Below are 25,514 nucleotides of genomic sequence, written 5' to 3'. Positions count from 1 at the left end.
GTCCTGCATTTATACCTTGCCTTATTTCTTTGGTTTATTAGACTATTTTCCTTCTGTATACAAATCCTCTAGGACCTAAACCAGCATAGTCCCATAGAAATATAATGGGACCACGTATGTAATTTAAGACTGTCTAGTGACCACATTAAAGTAAAAAGAAAAAGGGGAAGAAATTCATTGTATATATTTTATTTAACTTGATATATCAAAAATAGTACTATTTCAAATGTGCAATATAAAAAATTTAATGAGATTTTATTTTTTATTTTTGAACCGAGTCTGCAATCTGTAACACATCTCAGTTTGGACTACCCCATGTTTTGGCTCAACAGGCGCAGTGGCTGGTGGCCGCTGTAGGCCTACATAGGGCCGAAGCATACACCTAAAGTCACTTAAATCACAGGCTAGGAAAAGCTTTCAGAGTGGTGAAGACAATCCACCAGGGAAACCAGGGGAACTAATGTTTACCGAGCACCTATTCTGTGCCAGTCCTTACAGTTTATCCTCCGTTAATCCTCACCACGACCCTAGGATGCAGTATTTCCCCTGTTTTACAGATGAGGAAGTGAAAGAGAAGTAATCGAAACAAAATCAACAGCTGGTAACTTGAAAAGCTACCATTTACTGAAAGGAAATAAAAGTCTTCAGGATTGGTGAGAAAACTGAGAGCAAAGGCCAAAGGGGGATGAAAAAAATAAAACCTAACACAGGAACTTGTCATTTAAAAACAAAACCAAAAGTACAGACATAAAAGGCAAGAAAACATCTTCAGAGCATTGTTCCTCAGGGGCCAGGTTTCCTGGCAGCTATGATGGCTCTTGTAGGGCAGAGTGATATACTTATCTTGGCTCTGAATCAATTAGTTCAACGCTGAGCTGTCAGAAATTACCATTCAATGGTAAGCCACTCACAGGAAAGGGAATCCTTTCTTTACTTTTATACTTAAGTGATAAGAGTTAGAGAACTAGATTCTAATTCTATTTTTTTTTAAAGATTTATTTATTTATTTATTTGACAGAGAGACACACACATAGCAAGAGAGGGAACACAAGCAGGGGGAGTGGGAGAGGGAGAAGCAGGCTTCCCGATGAGCAGGGAGCCCAATGCGGGGCTTGCTCCCAGGACCCTGGGATCATGACCTGAGCCAAAGGCAGACGCTTAATGACTGAGCCACCCAGGCACCCCTAGATTCTAATTCTAGATTCAAGAATTAGAATGGATACTATGGGCCCATGATCATAATGACTTCTATAAACACTAACAATTCAAGTCCTAAAATGGTACTGCTTCTATCGTTAAGTATAAAAGTTACTGAAGAAAAACCCCACAAAAACAATGTCGGGGTGCCTCAGTTGTTAAGCGTCTCCCTTCAGCTTAGGTCATGATCCCAGGATCCTGGGATCGGGCCCCACATCGGGCTCCCTGCTCAGCAGGAAGCTTGCTTCTCCCTCTCCCACTCCCCCTGCTTGTGTTCCCTCTCTCCTTGTGTCTCTCTCTGTCAAATAAATAAATCTTAAAAAAAAAAAACCCAAAACCAAAAAACAATGTCTCTAGGGATTATGCAAGACCCAGTGTAAGAGATATCTTCCCTAATTCCAAGTCTCCCAGGCAGACTGAGCCACTCTGAATACAGTCAACAAGAGTGGGTATGAATATGGAAGAGATCATGGTAGGAAAAAAGAGACAAGCAGAAACATAACCTCCAGAATTGGATCAAGGCCAAAAGACCCTGACGTGTGACTGAAATATCTTCAGTCATGTCTAGAACATGAAGTAAAGCCAAATCCATAGATACTTGTCCAAAGCAGTTTTATAAGAAAAAAAAAAGTAAACACCAAAATAATAAAACCCACAGAGATATAAAATGGACTGCCTGTTTCATCAGGAATTGCCTTAAGAGCCATCAGCTATATGATGGGAGGCTCTCTCAAATGGCAGTCTCCTCTATGGGGAGAAAGGTCTGTAAGTTTCAGTACAAATCAAAAGTCACTAAGATTTGTCCCAAGTATCATAGACATCATCTCAGGACTCTGTTCCCAGCTATCTACAATAATTACATTTTCCCTAAAAAATAATGGACAAATTCTCTTCCCTTCTAGGCTTTGGTTTGACTAAGAGATAAAGAATCTCAAAATCAGCATACTACATCAGGAGATGGGAGACTTCTAGTGGATATGGGGTATGAGTAAAGAATCCAACAGAGAATTCTACCTGTCTCTGGTTTTTACAAACAAGAAATAGAATGGATACTATAGGCCCATGATCATAATGACTTCTAGAAACACTAGCAATTCAAGTTCCTAAAATGGTATTGCTTTTATCACTAAGTATAAACTTAAAGATTCACTTACGGATTGGAACTGAAAAGCACTGACAAGAACAGAAGTAAATTATTTCATAAATCACAGCCTCACAGTTTGGGAATGTTCTTAGGATTTACGTATATAGATATTCTGATCAAATAAAAGCCCTTAGAAAATTCTGGGGCATGAATTCAAAGGATATCATGCCTTGGAGCTGCTTATTTTTTAGCTCTAGAAGAATGACAGAGCTACAGAATTAGAGAAAAAATAAGACAGCTCTCTGGAGGATACATCGGGTTTCCAAATGGACATTTAAGCCCTGATATTACAGGATTCATGTAGGGTTATCAAAGGAAAGACCGCAAGCACACCAGAGAGCACCCCAAATCCATGCAGTGAAAAGCAATGAACTATTGCATAAGAAAGCAGAGGACTCCCCACATCTTGGGCTACTTCATCTGGATTTACCCCTCAGCCCCATCTTCCCTATAAGGAAGAAGCCAGGGTGTCACTGAGTTACACTTGAGAATTTTCCACTTACCATTCTCCCAATTTCACACAGGGAAACAAGGCCTATTTGGCCAGTCTTAAAGCCAATATGTTGTCTTCTTGACCCCCCAGTTCAGTTCTATTTCTCCTGGATCATGCTGTGTCATTTTTTTCCTACTAACCTTTTCCTTTCTTAAAACCCTTTTGAAGAATTTCTACCACCAAATCTAAAGCTAGATTAACTTCCAGCCAGGAGAGAAAACCTCAATAAGCCAGTCTTTGGCATCCACACATATCACCTGCTTCTGCTCTCCAACAGCTACCACAAAGCTAAGCCCACTGGTCAAACGTGCCCTGTTTGGGCCATCAGCTTTTGACAACTCAGCTTATTATGCCCAACTCATAACCCTGTGCCACTCACACAGGACAACTGGCACCAAGACAACTATGTTGCCAACACATGATGAATCGCCCACCATCTCTGACATTCTTTGTGCTAGGTGGAGGCTGAGCATTTCGTACTTCTCAAACTACATCTGTCAGCACAGCAGTGCAACACACACACACACACACGATTTTAAGAACAGTTAATTTTCAATCCTGGTTCTGCCACTTACTATGTGACCTTGATAATAACCATTCAAGCAACATGGATGTCCCCCAATGTGTGTTAAGGGCTGGGTATTCTAAGCTTAGACAGTGCCTTTCTTCTAGGAACTCCTCAAGGGAAAAAAAACCAGTAGGGTGTGATAAATGTGAGGGCAGCTAGGCACATGGGAAGGGCACCTACCCCAAGTAGGGGCGGGGGTCTGTAGTGACTCTCCAGACAGAAGCCCCAAACTGAAGCTCTAAAGGACAATTAGTGAGGTGCAAGGGGCATAAGCGGGGCATTCCAAACAGAAGGAGCAATCAGCCATACAAACACAAGGAGGTGAGAGAGATGGTGCACTTAGAAGTGAAAGTAGTTCAGTACAGCTCCCATTCTGTCCCCTGAACAAGCCCAGCTCATTCTCAGATGTGTGCTTTCACATTTACTGTTCTGCTCAGAATGCCCTCCCACAGATCTCTGCAGGACTAAATCCTTTTCAACACCCAGGTCGCTGCTCAAATGCCTCAGAAGCTTTCACTGACAACTGAAGGATCTGTAGCTGAAGGATCTGGCTCTCTGGACACTGCGAGTTAAGAACCAATCTTCCCTGACTGCTCAGTGCTGTGTATCCAAGCCTGCTAGCACAAGAAGATACTTAAATATTTTCTGAGCTATACGGTAATAGTTAAGTATAGACTCTGGAGCCAGACTCTGGTTTTTTATAGCTACATTATCTTGGGCAAGCCATTTATAACTTCTATACCTCAGTTCCCTCATCTGTGAAATGGGCATAACACTATCTATATCTCATAAGGCTGTGACAGTTAAATGAACTGATATAGCTAATACACTTAGAATAGCACCTGTCACACACTAAGCAGTCATTAAGCGATAGATATTATTGTTGAAATGGTTTCCTAGGAACCAGGTTTCATTTAGACTGCTCAGAGAAGGTGAACTTTTCTGATTTTAATATTTAGATGCCACTGTTAACTTGAAGATAAAAGGAACAGTTTGATGGGTAGCTGGCTGACACATTCCATTCTGTTCTCATTCAGCCTCCTTCCCCACGCTGGTTAGAAGTGGCCCTAGTAGCCCTGCTCCTTGGAAATGCACGCAGCTGCCAATCTGTTCTCCTGAGTCAACTCCCAACACCAAGACCAAGAAAACGCTTTTAAGATTAAGCGAAATAAGTCAATCAGAGAAAGACAATTATCATATGATCTCACTGATATGTGGAATTTAAGAAACAAGGCAGATGATCATAGGGGAAGACAGAAAAAAATGAAACAGGACAAAACCAGAGAGGGAGACAAACCATAAGAGACTCTTAACCTCAGGAAACAAACTGAGGGTTGCTGGAGGGGAGGTGGGTGGGGGGATGGGGTGGCTGGGTGATGGACACTGGGGAGGGTATGTGTTGTAATGAGCACTAGGTATTAAATAAGACTGATGAATCACAGACCTGTACCCCTGAAACAAATAATACATTGTAAAAGTAAAAAATTCAAATAAATAAAGTTTTTAAAAAAAGACTTAATGGTCCTCCAAACTCACCTATCTCCTTTGAAAGGAGACCATTTACAGGGTATTGAATTTGTAGTGGGAAGTGACTGGCTTTAGGAATGTAGGTGTTAAGAAAAAAAGAAAACTCAAAGGAAATTATGAAGGCCATTTTACCTTTCTGAAAGAATTTCAACATAATTCCAACATGAGCATTACAAAAAGAAGTGAATTACAGACACTTAAACATTAAACCCCCAAATTAGACTAAAGTACCTAGTATACCCAGAAAGTCTGGCCCATTTTCCAATTTTAGCTTAAATGATGTATTTGCTCATTTTCTTTTGTCTCACAGAGCTGGGACTGAAACTGTGTTATTAGAGAAAAGAAGACATAACCAGTAGAGCTTATCAATTCTTATCTTCCAAGCATTAGACCAAAGTGTTTTGGATCAGAGTGCCCCCAATCTCCAGGAACAAAGTGCCTCAGTATTAGGTACCCAGTTTGAAAAAGATACTGAAACCAAATGGAAATGGCAACAAAAGAAAGTGGTACATTATGATAGTTCTAGGAGAATCAGTAAAACAGAAATGCTTTAGTGAGGAAGAGTCCCACAGAAAGAGGGACGAAATCCTCAGAAGACATGCTTTCTATAGCTTTATACTCAGTGAGGTCAGACCCGCAGCAGCTATCAGTTGGGAGGTCAGAAATGCAGAATCAGAATCTATCTGCATTTTAACAAGGTCCCCAGGGTGATCAGCCCGAGGGGCTCTGATCTACTGGATAGTGGGTCCCAAACTGGGCTGCCTCTCAGAATTATCTGTGAGCTGCAGAAAAAAAAGCAGAGGCTGGGTCTCTCTTCTAGTCCAAGTGAGTCCATTAGAACCATTCTGGATGTTGAACCTTTCACAATTTCAGAAGGTGATGCTGATGAGAACCCCGGTGGAAAGTCACTGCTCCAGGACAAAGTAAAGATTTACAGTCTTGAAGGACAAATAAAAGATACTCATACTGATAGGATATGTATATATCGGGGGGGGGGGGGGAATACAGTTAATAGAAGATGCCCAGGAGTTAAAAAATAAAAGTAAAAAAGAGAATCACCATCTCCAAGGCTTATTAATACACTTACAAGATCTTAAGCCGATCAGACTTCATCCTCGTAAGAAGAGAAATCTAATCAGCCTCCTCTTCAGAGAAGCAGCCTTCTTTCCTCAGGCAAGTGCTACCTGTAAACATCATCAGTTTCTCAGGCACCTACCTTGCTTGTCTGATTTGGTTTGATCCCAGGTCCTCGAACCAGCAGTGGAACTTTGATATCAAACTCATACAGCTGTCTTTTGTCTATTGGCAAAGAAAACTGTCCTGAAAACAAAATACAGAGGGTAAAGATGGAACCAGGAGCCAGGACAGAAGTGTCACTCACACATTCACTCAATCGACAGTAAGAATGAAAACAACTCTGTTCTACTGTTTATGGGGCTTTAATGGAAAGTTTACAATTGCTTGGGTCTCTTATTACTACAAGGCAGGAAATGAGTTAATCTTTCTTTTTCTATTTTTTTTTAAAGATTTTATTCATTTATTTGAGAGAGAGAGAGAGAGAGCATGTGAGTGAGAGCACAAGCAGGGGGAGCTGCAGAGAGAGAGGGAGAAGCAGGCTCCCCACTGAGCAGGGAGCCCGATGTGGGGCTCGATCCCAGGACCCCGGGATCATGACCTGAGCCGAAGGCAGATGCTTAACCGACTGAGCCACCCAGGCGCCCCATGAGTTCATCTTTAAACAAAAGACTAGGGAGACTCCTTGGTCTAAGATAGGACAAATTCAGCAAAAACAGACTGGAAAGTACTGAAACACAAATACATCATTTATGTATGATACTCAACCTGACTACAATTGAATGAGGTTACTCTAAAAACTGTAAATAAAGGGACAGAAACATTTATCTGGCCTTTCCTGAATAAATTGCATTTCAAGATAACCAAACAGTTGAGTTCTTCTCTAAGGAATTCCAACTAATAAATGCAAAAGGAAGGACAGGGTTATGAAGTCATCATTTTGCCATTTTTGAGAGAATAGTGGATTAAAAAAGCAACAATCATCAATGGAAGCTTCGGCCACAAAAGGTTCATAGGACAGGCCCAGGCTGACACCCCATGAGCCATCGATTAATAGCAGCATCGATCAAGTGGGTCAACCAGACACCACCATGAAGCATGAAGTGATGTAACAGGAAGTACTATCATTATCACCAAGGAAGCATTTTTGAAAATGTCCATTTCTATTAAGACTCTAGATCTAACTACCAATCTATAGAAAATGCTGACTACAGAAACACAAGTTAAAGCATCACAAGAATGCAATTAGCCAAACCCAGAATGTGAGATATTCTAAAGAACAACAACAACAAAAACTCTTCCCAATAAATCAGTGGCAATAACCAGCCTCAGGGCACATAATAAATACAGACAGCATGTGGACTTTGTCTAGGCCCTGATACATAATAAACTAGTCAGATGCACAATGTAGTGTTGATGTACAGGATCACAATGTCTGAAGTTTCTTCAAAACCCTCTAAGCTAAATAAAGACAAACATGGGGAAGGTAGGAAAAATTCGAAAGACTGGCCACATGTAGCTGAAAACTGAAGCTGGAAATGGAGGTCATTTTATTAGTCTCTACTTTGAGTGTTTAAAAATATTCACAACAAAACATTAAATGCCTCATCAATCTGCTCCTATGCAAGCAAGCCTCAGGTTAGTAGTTTTCAAGTTTATGAAATTGATAGCTGGGGAAAGAAGACATTCATTTTTAAGAAAATCCAAGTGGAAAAAAGGAAAGTCAAGGATATGGGGTTGACTCATACATAGTTTTGAAAAGACAAAACATAAAACCACAAATATCCACACACAAACACACACACAAAATCAATAAAACATCTCACAATTTCACAAGAAAGGGGTTTTCCCCCAAAACAACCTTCTCTTGGTCTTTCTGTATAAAATCTCTTACCCCTAGTCTCTAAGGTCTACTTGCCCTTTAAATCTAGTTCAGTTTTGGGAGGCCTGGGTGGCTCAGTCGGTTAAGCGCCTGCGTGCGGGGCTCAGGACGTGATCTCAGGGTCTTGGGACGGAGCCCCGCATGGGGCTCCCTGCTCCCCAGGGAGTCTGCTTCTCCCTCTCCTTCTACCACTCTCCCTGCTTGTGCTCCCTCCTTCCCCCTCTCTAATAAATAAAATCTTTAAAAAAAATAAATCTAGTTCAGTTTCTTACCTTTTTCCTAAAGCCTGCCTCCAACTTAGCAAGCTCACTCTCTGCTCCCAACTCCTAGTACATCATGTAATTTGGCACATGAAATAACAAATAACGAAACCTGGTCTCTCCATGTGCGAATGAGTTGACCCTCCAACCAGAGGGGTCTTGAGGGCAGCACCCTCCCCGTCTGGCCTATCCACCGCTACAACAGGCCTAGAGCTCCCTGCTAGTGCTACTGACTGGGTGAAAAAGGAAAAGCACCTCATCAAGGCCACGGGAACACCCCAGTCTGCCCTTACCTGTGTGATAGCCATTGTCTGAAGTATAAAAGATGTACGTGTTGTTAAGTTCCCCATTGAACTCTAATCTCTTGACCAGTTTCTCCACAAGGTCATCAACTGACAGTAAAGTTTGCCACCTGGATGTACACAGAGGGTGACAACGGGATTTCAGAAACAATGGCTGAAGGAATGCTATCTTGCCAAAAAAGCAGAAGTCCAAAACAAAACCCAAAGCCCCCAAACCACGCTCCCCAAAAGCTCAAATCCCAAACTTCCCTTCCTCAGACCACTCACTGAAAAAAAAAAAAAAAAAGATTAGAAAATCCCAGAACACAATTAGTTCATTATAAATTTAACTGTTCCCAAAGAAATAAACGAGGCTTTTAATAACCAGTTAGTTTTATTAACACTGGTGATGAGAGCAGAAACAACTGGAAGGGAAAGCCGTCAATTCAGTACTGATGAGCACAGATTAATTCAGATAGACCCATGCCACAACAACGTTTAAGGGTCTAAACTAGGGGTTGGCAAGCTATAGCGATGGGCCAGTTTGCCCACTGTTTTTATTTTTAAATTGTGATAAAAAACACACAACATAAAATTTACCATCTTAACAAATTTTAAGGGTACAAGCAATAGCATTAAGTATATTCACATAGTGAAGCAGATCTCCAGAACCTTTTCTTCTTGCAAATCTGAAACTCTGTACCCATTAAACAACTCACTATTTTTATATAAAGTTTTACGGGAACACAGTTGTGCTCATTCATTCACATATTGCCTAGTTTTACTCCAACAGCAAAGCTGGGCAACTGTGACAAAGACGGTCTGGCCTGATAGGCTATAATATTTACTCTCTGGCCCTTTACAGAAAAAGTTTGCTAGCCCCTGGTATAATCTAAATACATCTTAAGAGACTGTAATGAATTTTTAAGAACTGACTTAAAGAAATTCCTTGAAATTTCAAATAACAATGGCAAATATTCTGCTCTAGTCTAAACCCTTGGGTCTTATGCAAATATTGGGCCTGAGCTCTTACAAAGTGACCTTTTCTTCAGACATAAGGAAAAAAAAAAATTTTTTTTTTAACCAAATGGCTCCAGCTTGCAATTATGTTTTAAAAAGTCATAAAAATGAACTGTTTTATTAGTTTTATTAGTCCTGAGGTCCAAAGACCATCTCCTACACCTTCTGGGGCAGCAGACCCCCCAATCAAAGAGTCTCTCCCACCAACTCACTACCTTCTGATTTTGTCTCAAAGATAACCATACTGTGCAGCCCCCTGTTCATGGGCTGATTTGGAGGGTCCTCAAAGACAACCCCGATTGAGAAAGTAGCAGCTCTTACCTTTTCCGAAATGCATTATCTAAAAACTGTATTGAAGAATTAGTCATTGGGGTCTTGGCTTGCCTAATTAACCAGTGTTTATTCTAAAATTTAAAAGAAAAAAAAAAATGTTAGCACCAAGTCACTACAATCAAATAAACTAGTAGAGTACATAATGAAAAGGAGCATTTTATACTTCAGCAAAAAGGAACTTACCGGAGCATTTAAGGAACTTAAGATTTCCTCTCCCCTGCCCCATGTACTCCTAAAAACACTTTCTACAGATTATCACTCGTTCTTTAGCTTCTTCCCAGTAGCTCCGAAGGCCTGGGCTCCTTGTTAGCAGCACTAATCAGCATTCCAAGAGATTTAGTGAAAGATATTGGGAAACTACTGGTTAAAAGGAGACAATCTATAACACCTAGTCTATGCTTTGGGTCTACTACCCAAGCTACAAAAGGGTAAATATTAACTTTACCTTCCAGTAAGTTTTGCCCTAATAAGCCATCATTCTATCACCCTCTATTTTCCTACCCAAGATAATGATTATCCTAGAACCTTGGGAAAAATCTCATCATAGCAATTTCCTAAAACCTCAAGCCCAAATCTAGAGGGTTCTTGTCATTTAAATAAAGCACTCACAGTTCTAAAAAACAAAAACTTCCCCGTACATCATTAATTCTCTCCTCTCTACTCATAAAGCCCTAAGTTACCATCTCCCAAACTATCAGCCTCCAAGGGTTCTTAGTTAATATGTTTGAGAAACGTTATACAGCATATCCTCTTGTTGGAAATCCATGTTGGAACAGGAATAACTCTGAGAAATTCTGTAATAGAGTGACTTAGTTAAAATTTCTAAACTTACTTGCTTAAGGGAACTTCTATTAACTTCTTTCGGAACATAGAGAATGGCCCTCTAGTTCAAAACTCAGTTCTCTCAGCTTTAAAAATCCTACTTAAACATTTGCCTACAATGTGCCACGCAACGTGCTGCATATTTCTATCTTCTTTAATCCATATTGCAGCTGCACGAGGAAAGAGGACCTCCCACTTTAGATAGAAAAGCAGAAGTTAAGCATCTCGCTCAGTCAGGTCACTTGGCTCGAAAGTGGTAGTGCTGAGTCTAATCCAAGACTCATTCTGCCTACCACACCTCACCAGTAATTAAGATTTCTGGGCAACAGGCACAAGGCAGTACAGAACTTCTGCCTTTGAACCAGTGAACAGCCTACCCTCTGTGCCAAGGAAAGTATAAGTAACTGGCATATTAGGCAAGTATTTAGGTTGTGGTCCTTAATTATATTCCCTGCTCTGGCTCATTTCTCCATTCAACTTCCTTTTCTAATCATATTGCACTATGTCACCCCTTCTTTCCTATGCCTCAGGCCCGATGAGGGCCACCCACAAAAGGCTGCTGCAGGCCTAGCTCAGCCCCATGGGACATGTCTCAGTCACTGCCACATAGGAGGAGAGCCAGCACAGAGATTAGCAGGAGAGCCTGTAGTCAAGAAAGATAGCATTTCTTTAAATATTTCCTGTGGACTCTCCAGCTAACTGGATGTGTGGCAGGAAGCTTACCTGTCCTTCTGAAGCAAGTTTATGCTATTATACTCAAGATAGGTACAATTACCTTTAAAAGATCTGGAAGGAAAACCAACTACATGGCCCAAAGGCTCCCTAACAAGGTAATATACAGTTACTTATATCAAGTGTTTAATTCAAGGGTTAGGGGAAGCTACCGTTCCATGGATGTTAAAGTTCTTATTTCTTGGTGCAAAGACGTTCTGGAAGGTCTTCTGGTACTGAGGTGCGGCTGTCCAAGGAGAATGAGGTGCTGGTGTGGAGATCATCATGAAGAACGGCTCAGAGTTGGACTTGTAGTCCAGGAAGCCCAAAGAGATGTTAGCCTGAGATATACAAAGATCTGTCATCTTCTATCTTACCCAACAGTTCAGGACTTGAGAGATGCATGCTCTCAGGTATACAGGAGGTATAGGGTCATATTAGTTTTTAATCAGTCTTAAAAATTTTAACCAATTTTAACAATCTTAACATTAACATAATCTATGTCACAGTTATTTACAAGTGTGTTGTTGGAACAAATATTTGGGTTTTAGGCAATACTTATTTAAAAAAATGGAAAAGCATACCATCCTAAAAAGCAAGTAAGATCTTAGTGATTATACATGATCTAAAAATTGTTACGCCTCCCATAAGGAAAGAAATAGTAATTTGGCCTTTTAAGGATTAGCTGCATTAATACGGCTTAGAGTATGCCTCTGATGCCTTAAAGTATATAAAAAGAGAGTCAATCTAATTCACAGTGGGACAGGTGGATTAAGTTACCTTACTCTTAAAAAAATACACAGAGTGTAAATATCGTAAGTTATGCCAGCTAAAGCAGTTAAGCTAAATGAATAACATTAAATCCAAATACCTCACACCAGGATTTTAATTTATATTGACTTACATTTTTCATTTGCTTATCTGGAGATACATTATGAAAATGAAAGCATCCCACATACATGCTATGCGTTTAATTGTTCTAGTTGATTTATAGCTTCATTTATTCCCACCACTAAACTCAAAGGATATTGACCATCCCACCCACCTGCTTACTCCAGCCCTGTCAGAGGCCTGTGGTCCCAACATGCCGAGCACACTTCTGCCTCAGTGTCCCCAGAGCCGTTGTTCCCTCTGTCTGTGCACCCTTTCCACTGATCTGCACAAGTCACTCTCACCTCTTTAGACGTTATCTAAGTAACCCCCATACCTTGCCTTATTTGTCTACCTGATCACCAAGAGGGCTTCTGCTTCATTTACTGAACACCTGCTATGCTGGGTGCTGAAATATTTGGTGAATAAATACTCTGTGGAGGGCTGTCATTAGAAACACCTCAGACAGGAAAGCAAAGTCCTAAATTCACCCAGTTTCAGTAATTTTTATATAGAAATCCACAAAGCCTTAAGAACTCCCAGTCCCTAGCTCCCCATCCTCATGGTGAAGCTGTCTTCTCATAGTCTGTGAGTGAATCTGGGGTCAAGAGTAAAAACCTCTAAAGTAAAACCTCTTCAAAGTAATCTCTACAGTCTTAGAGATTAGCCTTTGGAAAAGGATTTGTTGCTGGAATTTCAAGAACATTAACTCTGAGCCTGGCTTAAAAATGCCCTCAGGAGTCTTTAATCAGTTGGAAATATTTTTGGCAGGTAAATGAAGTTATTATTCACTTACATTACTCAACATGACCAAGTCCAAAGGTTTTCTAAGCAGAGGTTTCAATCAATTGTGAGCCAAACCTGCAAGGACAGAGCTTTGATAACTCACCAGAACATCTGTCAGGTAGTCCACACTGTAGTTCTCACCATGCTTCCGTGCCTTCCCATTGATAGAGAGGGTGTAATTATAGTATTTAGAATTCTTTTCCTATTAGACAGGAAAGTAAAATTTGTTAAGAGGTCAGCATACCAAATGAAAGTCAGAAATCAGGCAGGGCTAAACTATACTCTGTTCAAATAGTGGTAAGACATTTTGGGGCAACTGGGTGGCATGGTTGGTTAAGTGTCGGACTCTTGGTTTTGGCTTAGGTTGTGATCTCAGGGTTGTGAGATTCAGCCCTGCATCAGGTTCCACGCTCAGCGTGGAGTCTGCTTGAGACTCTCTCTCCTTCTGCCCCAACCCGCCCCCCAGCCCCAGTCATATAATTTTTTTTTTTAAAGATTTTATTTATTTATTTGACAGAGAGAGAGACAGCGAGAGAAGGAACACAAGCAGGGGGAGTGGGAGAGGGAGAAGCAGGCTTCCCGCCGAGGAGGGAGCCCGATGCGGGGCTCGATCCCAGGACCCTGGGATCATGACCTGGGTTGAAGGCAGATGCTTAACAACTGAGCCACCCAGGCGCCCCAGTCATATAAATCTTTAAAGAAAAAAAAGGCATTAAAAAAAAAAAAAAAAGGTAATTACCCAAGTTATTAATGAACTGGATTTTTTGACTAGTTTTATTAATTATTAGCATAGTTTCAATAATCTGTCGTAGTTTAAAAAGCCACAAGTGGATCAGATAGAACAGACAAATATGTAACTAAACCTTGTGTGATGTGGGAAAAACATCCCCCAGAGGAGTGACTCCCAAATCAACAGACTTTCTTTTAAGAGGATAAAATAGCTAATCATAAATGCAAAGCAACTTATATCAAAATCAGAGCTAAATTACAGAGTAAACATATTTTACTGTAGGGCTATGTATAATTGTCACAGACTTCAATAATCACTCACCAAGGCATACCAATAACTCCAGCCTAGAGGAACGTGTTCTAGTCCACCGGCATCTGGGGCTCCATACTGAAAAGCAAGACAAGCAGGACATCAGAAATGCTTACACATGACCAGATCAGAAAGAAAGAGGAAACTTTTAGAATCCTTTTAGATCAGTGCCTGAAACCAGGTACTCAATTTCCCCAACACATAAATCCAGTCAAAAAGTAAAGAACACTGTAATCCTAGGAACTTCTGAAGCAGGAGTTTGCAAACTATGGCCAGTAGGCCAAATCAGGCCTGCCGACTGTATGATCAGCAAGCTAAGAATTTTTTTCCAACCATTAAAAAATACAAACAGCAATCAATAGAGGAATATTTTGTGACATGTGACAGTTTTAGAAAATTGAAATTTCAGTGATGAAGATTTTTGGAACACAGATGCACTCATTTTGGTTTGTGTATGTCTATTGCTGCTTTCATGCTACAATGATAGAGTCAAATAAAGGAATCCCCCTTATATGCAGTTTCATTTCCCGTGGTTTCAGTTAACCCGTGGTCAACTGTAGTCCAGAAGCAAATGACCCTCCTGTCAGAAGGTCCCGATGCCTGTCATTGCCCTCACGTGATCGCATCATGTAGGCACTGTACCATCTCACATCATCACAGGAAGGGGGAGTGCAGTGTAATAAGATATTTTGAGAGATACAACATTCACATAATTTTTATTGCATTATATGGTTGCAATTGTTCTATTTTGTTATTAGTTGTTAATCTCTTACTGTGCCTAACTTAGAAGTTAAACTTTATCACAGGTACATATACACAGATAAAAACAGTATACATAAAGTTTAGTACTATTGTGGTTTCAGGCATCTCCTGGGGGTCTGGGAAAGCATCCCCCGTGGATAAGGTGGTGGTGGGGAACTACTGTGATCACAAAAGAGACATATGGCCTGCAAAACCCAAAATATTTACTTCTGGCCCTTTCTAGAAAAAGTCCGCATGGCTTAGGCTACAGAGTTCATTTCCTGAGGCAGAGACTGAATAACTCCAACTGACCTCGTGGCTAACAACAGCCGAAATAATCAGACTGTGAGCTCTCAGCCTATAACTTCACTTGTCCTGATGATGAAACCTACTTTTGGAGCTCAATTTATTTGGTGAGATGAATTAAGTGACCACAGAATCATCCCATTTTATCTCGACAAGGTTTAGTATTGCCCATTTAAGGAAGAATTTAATACATGAGAAATCTTTGTATTTTGAATTTCTCTGAATTTTGTATACAATTAAATGATCTTTGATATACAAAGTAGTATAAATTCTCTTTATGACCCACAGCCTTATCTCAATAACCTAGTATCTGTACTTATTTCTCATGATTCTTTTCAAACTGACTTCTCTTCCTTCAAACTCACAAGCTTGCATATTCTCCCAATTATTGTGGGGAGAGAAAGAATGAACAGAAAATTCAGATCAAATATTAGTATCTCTAGCAACCATGGATAAAGTATGTAAGAAAATGTGCATCTTTTCTTTGTCCTGCAGCCCCAGTTTTACTATAAGAGATAACCGAGATACTCTCAAATAAACTATTTTCTTTAAGTTTGAACTCTGACTAAAAAGCTAATGTGGTGGTGAACCCGGGGGCCATGAAATCTGGCCTTGGCAGGCTATAATGGGTATCCCTCCATCCAGGCGCACAAGAGGCCAGCACATCCACCACTAAGCCGTATGCTTTAGTGGCCTGAATATCCCAGGCTCTGGGTGTCTTCCCTCAATCACTGATGGCTCCACATTTTGTTCCCATTTTTCCAAGTTAGAAAATGGGGTAAGTCTTAAGTTGTTATAACGCAGGAAAGGTGGTAGGAGGAAAAAATTCTTCATTCTCATCCTGATAAAGGGGAAATGGAGACAAAGATACCATGACAGCCACATGAGAAGCAAAATTCTTGAAGAAAAAGGGGAAGATGCATCAGACAGCAGCAGTCATAGGACAACTTTTAAATAAATGCCATAGGCTATTTAAAGGAAGAAGAACTATAGTAATTAAATCATGTAAATACGCTCATGTAAGTAAATTTTTGTTTAATGGGCAGATTAGGAGAAAACAACATATACCAAAAACATTTTAACATGACTCAAATGGATAATAACTAAAAGACAACATGAATTACATTAATTCACATTTATAAATCTTTTTTTTTTAAAGGAATAATTAGATCATTCAACCTACCTCATTTAAGTATTTCCCTGCGAAAAAGGTCTGATAACCACACATCGATCTGAGAATTGCTGGGAAAGTATTTGGTTCTTGGATCTTCTGCCAAGACTTACTACTGCAGTTTCCCTCTAAAGTGTTGTTAACAACGTGATGATTATGTGGGTACTTCCCTGTCAAGATACTGGCTCTGCTCGGGCAGCAAAGAGCACTTGGCACATACTACAAAGGGAACAAGCAAAAAACCCAGTTACACAAGAAAGATGGATTTCTCATCATTTCTAAAGAGAGTAAAGAAAGCTACTTAATACTCTAACTTTGAATTTCAAGTTTCCCATGGAATAGAGTTTTTTTTGGTAACACATGACACACTTCTGAGCTGTTTTAAGTCCCATAGTAGAGAAGTAAACCAGATAAAAGAAACCAAGAGAACAGATTTTTCAGTTGGTTTCTTTCTGCAGAATAAGTTATTCAAATCTAATATGCAAAAGAAAAAAAAAAAGGAAAGGAGCTAGGTCTTTTTTTTTTTTTTTTTTTTTAAGTAGGCTCCATGCCCATTGTGGAGCCCAAAATGGGGCTCGAACTCAAGACCCTGAGATCAAGACCTGAGCTGAGATCAAGAGTAGGACCCTTAACCGACTGAGCCACCCAGGTGCCCCTAGGAGCTAGGTCTTAACCAAAAATAAAGAATTAGTACTACTTGAATCTGATGTAGCTGAGAGGCACAGGTTCATTTTCAGGATAATCTGCAGCTTTATATATTTCCTGTATCACTTAATACACTGGACATAGATTATTTTTTCTACTCTATATTTCTGTTAGCTACTATCATCAATAAACTTTGCCCATTCTACCTAATATTTGTATACGTCTTAGTACACATCACCAAGCCACTTTACAGAGAATAATACTAGTTTATACTCGCACCAGCAGGGAAGGAATGCTCATTCAAGTACACCCTTTGCCACAATTACATATTACCCCTTTTAAATAATTGGCATTTCTTTGGCCTTTCAAATTGGATGTGGCATTTTTAAATACTGGTGAGGATGAACATTCTCCACATGCATAATGACCACCTGTGTTTACGTGAATGATTTGTTCATGTGCTTTGTACATTTTTTCCTCCTGGGGCATCAGCTTCTTGTTACATAAAATCTGAGTAAAGGGAGGACTCAGTCATGTTACAAATATTTGCCATTTTTTACTTCTGCTTTTTAAATTTTGTCAGATATTTGACTTCTGTAATTTTTACATTGGCAAGCCTTTTAATCCTTTTGCTTTTTTGTCTGCTGACCTATTTTTTGGTCATTCTCACTGTTTACTGTAGCTTCATATTACATTTTATTATCTGGAAGGGCAATTTCCTCCTTTAAGAAATGACCTTGACTGTTCTAACCTACTTATAATTCCAGATAAATTTAGAATCACTTTATTCAGCCTAAAAAAAACTTGTTGGGATTCTGATTAGGATAAACTAATCTTGGGTCTTCCCACAAAAATGATGGGTGTGTCTACATATTAAGTATTATTATTACATCATGCACAAAGTTCTGTAACCTTATTTATATAGGTCTTAACCATTACTGGCCACCACCAGCTATATCTAGAGTCTGCATTTTCCTGCTGTATGAATGGGCTCTATTCTCTCTCCTCCCCAGTACTTCTCTAACTGGTTATACAGGAGAAGATTATTTTTATTTTTCATTTCTACTTTACTAAACTCTATTAATTTAAAAAGTTTTCAAACAATTCTATGTTTTCTAGGTAGAAAATACAAAGAAGTGGAAATAATAATTGTGTCTTTTTCCAATACTCCAGTTAATTCCGCAGGACTTGTGCCAATGACTAGACAATCAGAACAGCATTAAGTGACAAGTATTAGGCCCCTGTCTCATCTCTAACAGCAGTGGCCTGAATCTTTCACCTTAACTATAAGGTGTGCTATTTGTTTGAAATACTCATCTTAATAAGGATGCGTTCTTCTAACAGTTTAATCCATTACCAGGAAGGATGCTAAAATTTCAGAGGACTTTCAAGAGTCTATTAAGATTTCCTCTTTCAACTACTGATCTTGTTGGTGGACAATATAACAACTACCATTATGCAGTATGTACCATAAGTCAGGTGCTGATATGAGTGCTTGCCTTACACCTATCTACTCATTTAATATCACAGAATCCAGAGACAGCTTTTAGTACACCCAGTTACAAATGGGGAAACCAAGGGCCACAGAAAGGTTAATAACTTGCCCAACGTCACACAGTTAGAAAAGAGGCAGAGAGAGCATTCAAAACTAGGTGATCCAGCTCTAGAATCTGTGCTCTTAAGCAAAACACTATGTTGCTGTTTAATGGATTTCCTGATAAGCTAGGCTACTACTTACTTGGTTATGTGCATGGTTCCTGAATTTGATTTATTAGTATTTTATTATGGATCTTTCCATCTCTTTGCATCTCCTTCCTTCCTTCCTTCCTTCCCTTCCTTCATCTGGGCTCCACACCAGGCCTGAACCCCCAACCCTGAGATCAAGACCTGAGCTGAGATCAACAGTCGGACGCTTAACTGACTGAGCCACCCAGGCGCCCCGCACCTACATTTATATATACATATATATATTTATATCTCATACACGCACATATATGTGTATATATACACACACAGATGTTTGTTTTGTTTGGTTGCTATTACCTTTCTCAGGTTTGACTGTCAGGGTTAACTGGGCTTTGTAAAGTGGCCCGCAAGCGTTGACCACAAAGCAATTTACATAGCATGAATGTTAACTTGATTATTACAATCCATTTTCAAACCTCAAACAGTGAGGCTTTAAAAAAAATTCTCTAGTTCTGAACTATAAATCAAACTGGCTTAGAAAATACCTACACTGGACATAGGTTCAATTCATAAAAAGTAGTATTTCAATTAAAAGAATTTAAATCACATTAAATAAAGTCTTTCCTTTAGATCAGGCATTTAACTAGGGAAAAAACCACAAAGATTACATTGGACTCCCCAAAAGAGAGTGCTTCTTCTTAGAATATGAACAGAAAGTCTCACAAAATTAAGTTAGCTTCAAAACTTACAGCACTGGAGAAAGTCATCCCCATTTCTCCAATGAGAGCCTTGGTTTTCTTCAGTGGTGTCTGTGAAGTAAATAATCATCTGTTAAACCATTTCCTCCAATAAACCAAAACACAGACCAAACCTCATGTTTTTTGCATCTCATTTGCAATGATCAGCTCCAATGGACACTAAGAAACCACCAAAGAGAGTCCTGTGTGATTCTGGAGATGAACTTACAGTCAGTTATGTCCCATGCAAAAGATCAGAGGGGTCATAATGCCTGAAGGAAGGGAAAGTTCACAGCTCATTGCATTATTCTAGCAATACTGATTTCAATATAATGAAATTTTGGTGCTATCTTTCGTCACCAGCCCCCTCACAAGATAGATAAAGCAGATCTCCATTAATTCATCTTTAGGAGCAAGATGTGGGCTAAGAGATGAAAGGAGCCTTCCACCCTTTAAAACAGAAATAACACTTAGGTTTGAAAGCCAGATAAGGTCCTGAGGCCCAGAAAAGGACTCAAATATCACAAATCCAGTGATGGGAGTCCAAATGCACGCTTTTCAACTACAAGCTCAAAACCCCATGCACTAGACCAATTACCACCTCAGGTAAGGACTTGAACCAGGTGGCAAATAGTACAGACAACAATTAATCTCAAATCCTAGAGTGAGGATAGAAGTCTGAAGAAGGCCATTTAAATACAAATAAATACAAATAAAAGGAACACTAACAATCTTTATTCAGATTCCAGACAACAAGAAAGTACCACTGAAGAGACTCTAATTTTAGTTGTATTGTATGAATCAGTTCATGATGATTTTGAAGTACCTTTGAAATCTAAGACCATATTTAGTGCAGTTTTAAGTATACCTTATTGTGTAGTAATTCCTTAAAGATAATCTAAATATATAATTACGTTAACAAGGGTCTTGTTTATAATACTGTATAAATGACTCTCCCCCACTGTTTTATATAGATAGTAAAAAACCTAAAGAACCCATAAGCTCAAAAGGATGAAGATTCTAATTTATTTAAGAAGATCTTTCATAATTTCATGAATAGATCTGTAATAGGTTCCCAGGAAATGCTACAGATGTATAAGGTCTTCGTTAACCTTCAGAAGCAATGTCACCAGCTATGATCTCCACAAAACATCACTGAGTGCTACCTTCAGGTAAAGAATATTGGGCTGAATGAAACACTGGTTTGACAAGAAATCTGAGTTATGATGACACAGGAAGGGGAAATGAGAATACAAAGTGTAAGTGGGGAAAAGGACTATGTGAGTTGATTATATGGGACTTAATCCTCAAACTGGTAAATATGCAAAACTACTGAAGAAATATCTGACTTACAGTAAGACTATACTGTGTGATTATAACCCATTTGTTAAACACTTAATGTGTGCCAGGCACTGATGGAGGCCAGGATGGACAAAAGACAGAAGGTCCTTAACCTCATGACCTTTGTACTCTTGGGGACTTAAACAACTGACAGGTAAACAATCATTTCAGGCAGTGAAAAGTGCTATGAACGGAATAAACCAGGATGACGTGCTTACACCTGGTGAGAGGAAAGGGGGAAACTACTTTAGAAGGGTGGTCAGGAGAGGCCTCTTTCAGGAGGTAACTTTGGTACTCAGAGTCACATGATGAGGAGGCCAGCCATGCAAAGATCCAGGAGAAGGTGCTTCCAGGCTGAGTGAATAGCAAGGACAAGGGCTGCCGGAGAAGAGGCACATGTGAGGAACAGAAAGGTGGCGAATGTGGTAGAAGCAGCACAGCAAGTAAAGGAGACTATGGGGTAAGACAAGGTCAAAGCGTTAGGCAGGAGCCAGCAGATGATGCAGGGCTGCATAGGAACACAGATTTTAGTGTCAGTAAGAAATTTATATTAATGACCATAATTTTTATACTGCTAACACTAGTACAGTGATAACCATAATCTGTGCTAAACCAAACAAATGCTAAACAAGAACCATCCTGTACTGAAAATGTGCATGTCCATGCTAATCTGAATGCTAAAATGGACCCTTAAGATGTCAGCAAAGATAGCTGCAAGGCCGGTCAGGTCAAGGCTGTACAACATTGCTTAAGCAGTAGCCAATCTTACACCTGAATATGGGTAAATGTGTTATTTTACTCCTCCAAAGCAAATCCCTTCCATAAAAATCCTAAGGAGTCATTTACTTTTTTGGCTCCCGTGTACAGCTGCTCTGAAATAAAATTTTAACATTTCTAATAATCTATGGCTAATTTTTCTTTTAACAACGAAAGACCACCTTGCTTTTAAGCAAAGACATGATGTAGTCTTCCCCTATATTTCATCACGGCTCCTTCCTTCATTTCCTTGAAGTTTTGACCAAATGTCACTTTTTCTAGAGTGAATGATTTTAAAAAGAGCAACCTGTGCTTCTGTGAAGAACAGTGTGTTCATCCCGCCATAATAACATTCAAGTAAAATAAAAAAATAGGAACTGTTCCCTAAGCAAACAAACCAAAGTCCCACAGATGATATTGCAAGAAATACAGTGAAATGTTAAAGATGATGCATAAAAGACAATTTCAAAGATGACTGAAAGATTCTACGTGAAAAAACAATCACACAAGCACTATAATCCTTTGACCTGAGCTGGTCTGGTTGATTGGACTACTGTTTATTTTGCCAACGATGGCAGCAATTCATAATCTTTTTTGAGTCAGACCTCACTCTCTCCACAAAAATGAAGATATAATACAGAGTATTACATATAAATTAAGGACTTCCATGATCCCCCCCCCACACACACACAATGTCCCTGAGTATCATCTTAAGAATCTCTGGTCTGAGGTATAATAAGTGAGTAGCTGATGTGGGTATGTGGAATGACATCTGGTAAGTATTACCACAATATTCTAGAATATGAGGAAAAAGTGGAGCTTTAAGATCATAAGACACCAGGCTTTCCTACTTATTAGCTATACAAACTTTGGCCAAGTTACTTAACACCCTCTAAGTTATTAGTTTCCTCTTATTTAAGGGAAGGACAATACGTACAGCAGAGGACTCCTGTAATGACTGAAGCACAAGTATAAAATACTTCATACTCTAACAGCTCCAAGTAGGTTTTCAAATGCTGTTATTGTCTTAGTGCTTTCCCTTCAAGTCCTGTTTGACAACTAGTGGTAGAATACTCTGGAAAAGGCTACAAGAGAAGCCAGAATACCCCAGCGAGTTGGGAGCATTAAATTTGACTTGTTCCCTCCACTCAATTTTGGCTCTTCTCTTTAGTATAAACACCTATAAAAAAGAATTTGATACTAGTTTAAAGGAGCAAATACGACTAACATGCTAAGGAGAAGATACCTCAAATCTACACAGACCACATCTGTGGTAAGAATTAAGAAACTCAATTCTGAACACCTTATATTTCAGTGATAAATTTTTGTTTTCAACAGAGATGTAAAAGCTTGACCTTTTAATTGTTTTAGTCAGTAAGCTATTACTAATTTTTGATGGAGATGGCTTGCCTTTTCTAGACAAAACACTTTTCAAGGACACACACACACAAATTTTTTTAAAGGAATTTTGTGAGGAGGGTCAGTGTAGTGGTGGGAATGGGAAAAACAAAGTAAATTCCAGGAGGGCAATTAAGTCAAGACTCTTCAATGTCAATGTGGCAGAGCAGAAATAAAAGGCAATGAGGCATATGTGGCAGGAAGAAGTGTGGAGTCAAAATGCAAGCATCGGAAACATAAACTAGAAAAGTTTCTCATAGTCGTGAACACAGCCCTGAGTAAGAAATACATTTTCATACATAACCCAGAAATATATATATGGATATGTGTACCTTTACCATATGTACCACATGTATCACACCAACATTTTCTATTCTACTTTATTCCACAGGAAGTAAAAACCTGGTAGCTACTCACTAAACTAATTTCACAACTCACTTATGGGGTTGAAATCGGCAGTTTGAAGGACACTGAGCTGAAAGCAAAAACAGAGCTGAAAGCAAAAACAGAACTGAAGTGAAAAAATAAAGGATATATATATTTTTTCTTAAAGATAAAAGAAATGCCATACCCAAATCAGAGCACTCGTCAGCATTCTGACCTGTTTCAACTATTCAACCGCCTTGGGAAAGCCACTTTCTCGGGCCTCCATGAGTAGGGGGTTGGGTGAAAGCTCCTGAAGGTCATAAATTCCAGAACTCTAAGATACAGAAGCAAAATTCACTCTGGGAAAGAATGAGGTCTCATGACCAGGCACATTTAAAATGGAACGCGGACAAGAGTAGCGAATGCATCAGCCAGGTGTTCAATTAGGCTAATTGAATTATCTTGATTCTTGTGAGGCAAAGCGCACCCTCGATAATTCGACAACCTACCTACCAGATTAGTTCATTTCAGCACTTATTTTATAAATATCAGGCACAGACATTGTACACGGAGACAAATACAGAGGTGCCGTAGGTCCTTCAAAGAGAGGGCTGGACTTGTCCTCAGATCCTCTAATCCAAAAGAAAAACACAGCTTGCGTGCTCTTAGCTAGCACCTGCTCCTCCTTGGTTCAGCCCATCCCTAATTGGCGTCCACCTGTTTATTTTGAGCTATGAACGCGAACTCCGCAGCACTAAGGTCCAGACTAGGAGCTCTGTGTGGTGCGTGCATGTGTGCCTACTCAGAAAAGACGCGGGAGAGGGACGCGGGAGAAAGAGGAAATAGAGTCCTTCGGCCCCTCAAACTTGCGTAAGGGGTCTGGCGTGACAAAGGCAAAACTATCCAGGGCCAAGGCAGCCAGCTGAGGGAATTGGGGTGGGGATGGGGAAAGAGGACAAGAAACCTGGGGTCAGCCCGGGAGATGGAGGGGCGGGGCAGAAATAGAAGAGTTACCATGCCGCCGAGCACTTCATCCTGGTCGTCGGTGAGGAGCAGCACCACATTGGGCCTCCGAGAGCCCGCCGCCACCCCACAGACCCCCAGGCAGCTCCCCAGCAGCAGCAGCAGCAGCGCCGGGCTGCAGGAAGGCAGGTGACAGGGGCTGTTCCGCCGGGGCCCACTTGGGGCCAGAGGCAGGAGCCACATGGCGGACAGGGCTCCGGGGGAGGGGCCCCGGGACCGAGTAGAGAGGGACGCGCAGGTGTCTGAAGGGCAAAAGGCGGATGAGCCGCAGGAGGAAAAGGGTGGCCTGGATAAGGCCGGGGGCTGGGGTCGGGCGTTTTCTCCCCTAGCACGATCACGTGAACCGGGGACAGGGGGCGGAGCAGCCGTGCGGTCATGTGAGGACCGATGGGGCGGGCCTGTGGGCGGAAAGGGAGGGAGGACGGATCGGCGGGCCGGAAACCGGAAGTGGACGGAAGGGGGCGAAGAACGGGTCGGAGACGGGGATTTGCACTTTCTTCAGTCTGACGCGCGGGTTGGGTTCTCGGGTGATGTGAGTGTGAACGCTTGGTGCAAGGATTAGGATGGAGAGAAGATGGGGCGCCTGGGTGGCTCAGTCGGTTAGGCGGCTGCCTTCGGCTCAGGTGATGATCCAGGGTCCTGGGATTGAGCCCCGCGTGGGGCTCCCTGCTCAGCGGGGAGTCTGCTTCTCTCTCCCTCTGCTGTTCCCCCTGCTTGTGCTCGCTCACTCTCTAAATAAATAGATAAATAAATACATACGTACATACTAAAATGGAAAGATGATAAGATGAAATGGAGGAGGGAATCAGCTCACAGTAAGCGATTAAGAGAAGGGAGGAATGTACCTACCAGGTAGTAAGATCAGCTGATAGGCAAAAGTCTGGTCTCTATCGTATTTTATCCTCGAGTCAACAGACACTTACGAGGGCCCTTATATTTAATCATTTCTAATTTTCTCTACAACTCACCTGTTAACATTTGAAGCTGGATTCTGAGTCAGCTTTCTTAACTCCAAGCCTCAGCTGATAACGTGATTTCAAACAAGCAAACAACTTAGGGATATCCTGACACCCTAATATTACTTGGTGAATTTTTGAAAGCCCTCTTAGAAGATGTTGGAGGATATGCACATTGAACAAAAACAAAATCCCTGAAACATGGTTACCCAACCACATTACGTAATCTTTAGGGGGAAAAATTCCATGAACTAAGGCTCCAAATATTTCTGTGGTAGCTCTAGTACAGCTCTACCTCAACCCTCTGCTGAAGTCTGTAAAACAGAATTATCCCTGGCAAGGTGAGGGGTCAAGCCTTATTCCCAACTTAGAGCAACAACT

At 40.5% G+C, this 25,514-nt stretch overlaps 1 protein-coding gene across 1 annotated transcript in view; it reads right to left on the bottom strand.

Annotated features, from left to right (window-relative positions):
• Positions 1-24,527, bottom strand: part of GNS (glucosamine (N-acetyl)-6-sulfatase) — a 54,818-nt gene extending 30,291 nt beyond the window's left edge. The window contains exons 1-9 of the mRNA XM_021678629.2: positions 24,169-24,527; positions 19,306-19,365; positions 16,238-16,444; positions 14,020-14,085; positions 13,072-13,170; positions 11,486-11,653; positions 9,768-9,850; positions 8,439-8,557; positions 6,146-6,249 (exon numbers count right to left, since the gene is read on the bottom strand). Coding sequence (XP_021534304.1) covers positions 6,146-6,249; positions 8,439-8,557; positions 9,768-9,850; positions 11,486-11,653; positions 13,072-13,170; positions 14,020-14,085; positions 16,238-16,444; positions 19,306-19,365; positions 24,169-24,360 — 1,098 coding nt within the window. The 5' untranslated portion in view covers positions 24,361-24,527. The remainder of the gene's footprint in view (positions 1-6,145; positions 6,250-8,438; positions 8,558-9,767; positions 9,851-11,485; positions 11,654-13,071; positions 13,171-14,019; positions 14,086-16,237; positions 16,445-19,305; positions 19,366-24,168) is intronic.
• Between the last annotated feature and the right edge of the window lie 987 nt (positions 24,528-25,514).

The sequence above is a fragment of the Neomonachus schauinslandi genome, chromosome 5 (genome assembly GCF_002201575.2).
Source record: "Neomonachus schauinslandi chromosome 5, ASM220157v2, whole genome shotgun sequence".
Classification (NCBI taxonomy): domain Eukaryota; kingdom Metazoa; phylum Chordata; class Mammalia; order Carnivora; family Phocidae; genus Neomonachus; species Neomonachus schauinslandi.
The sequence above is the reverse complement of the archived record's forward strand: the minus strand, read 5'-3'. Positions and strand labels throughout refer to the sequence as shown.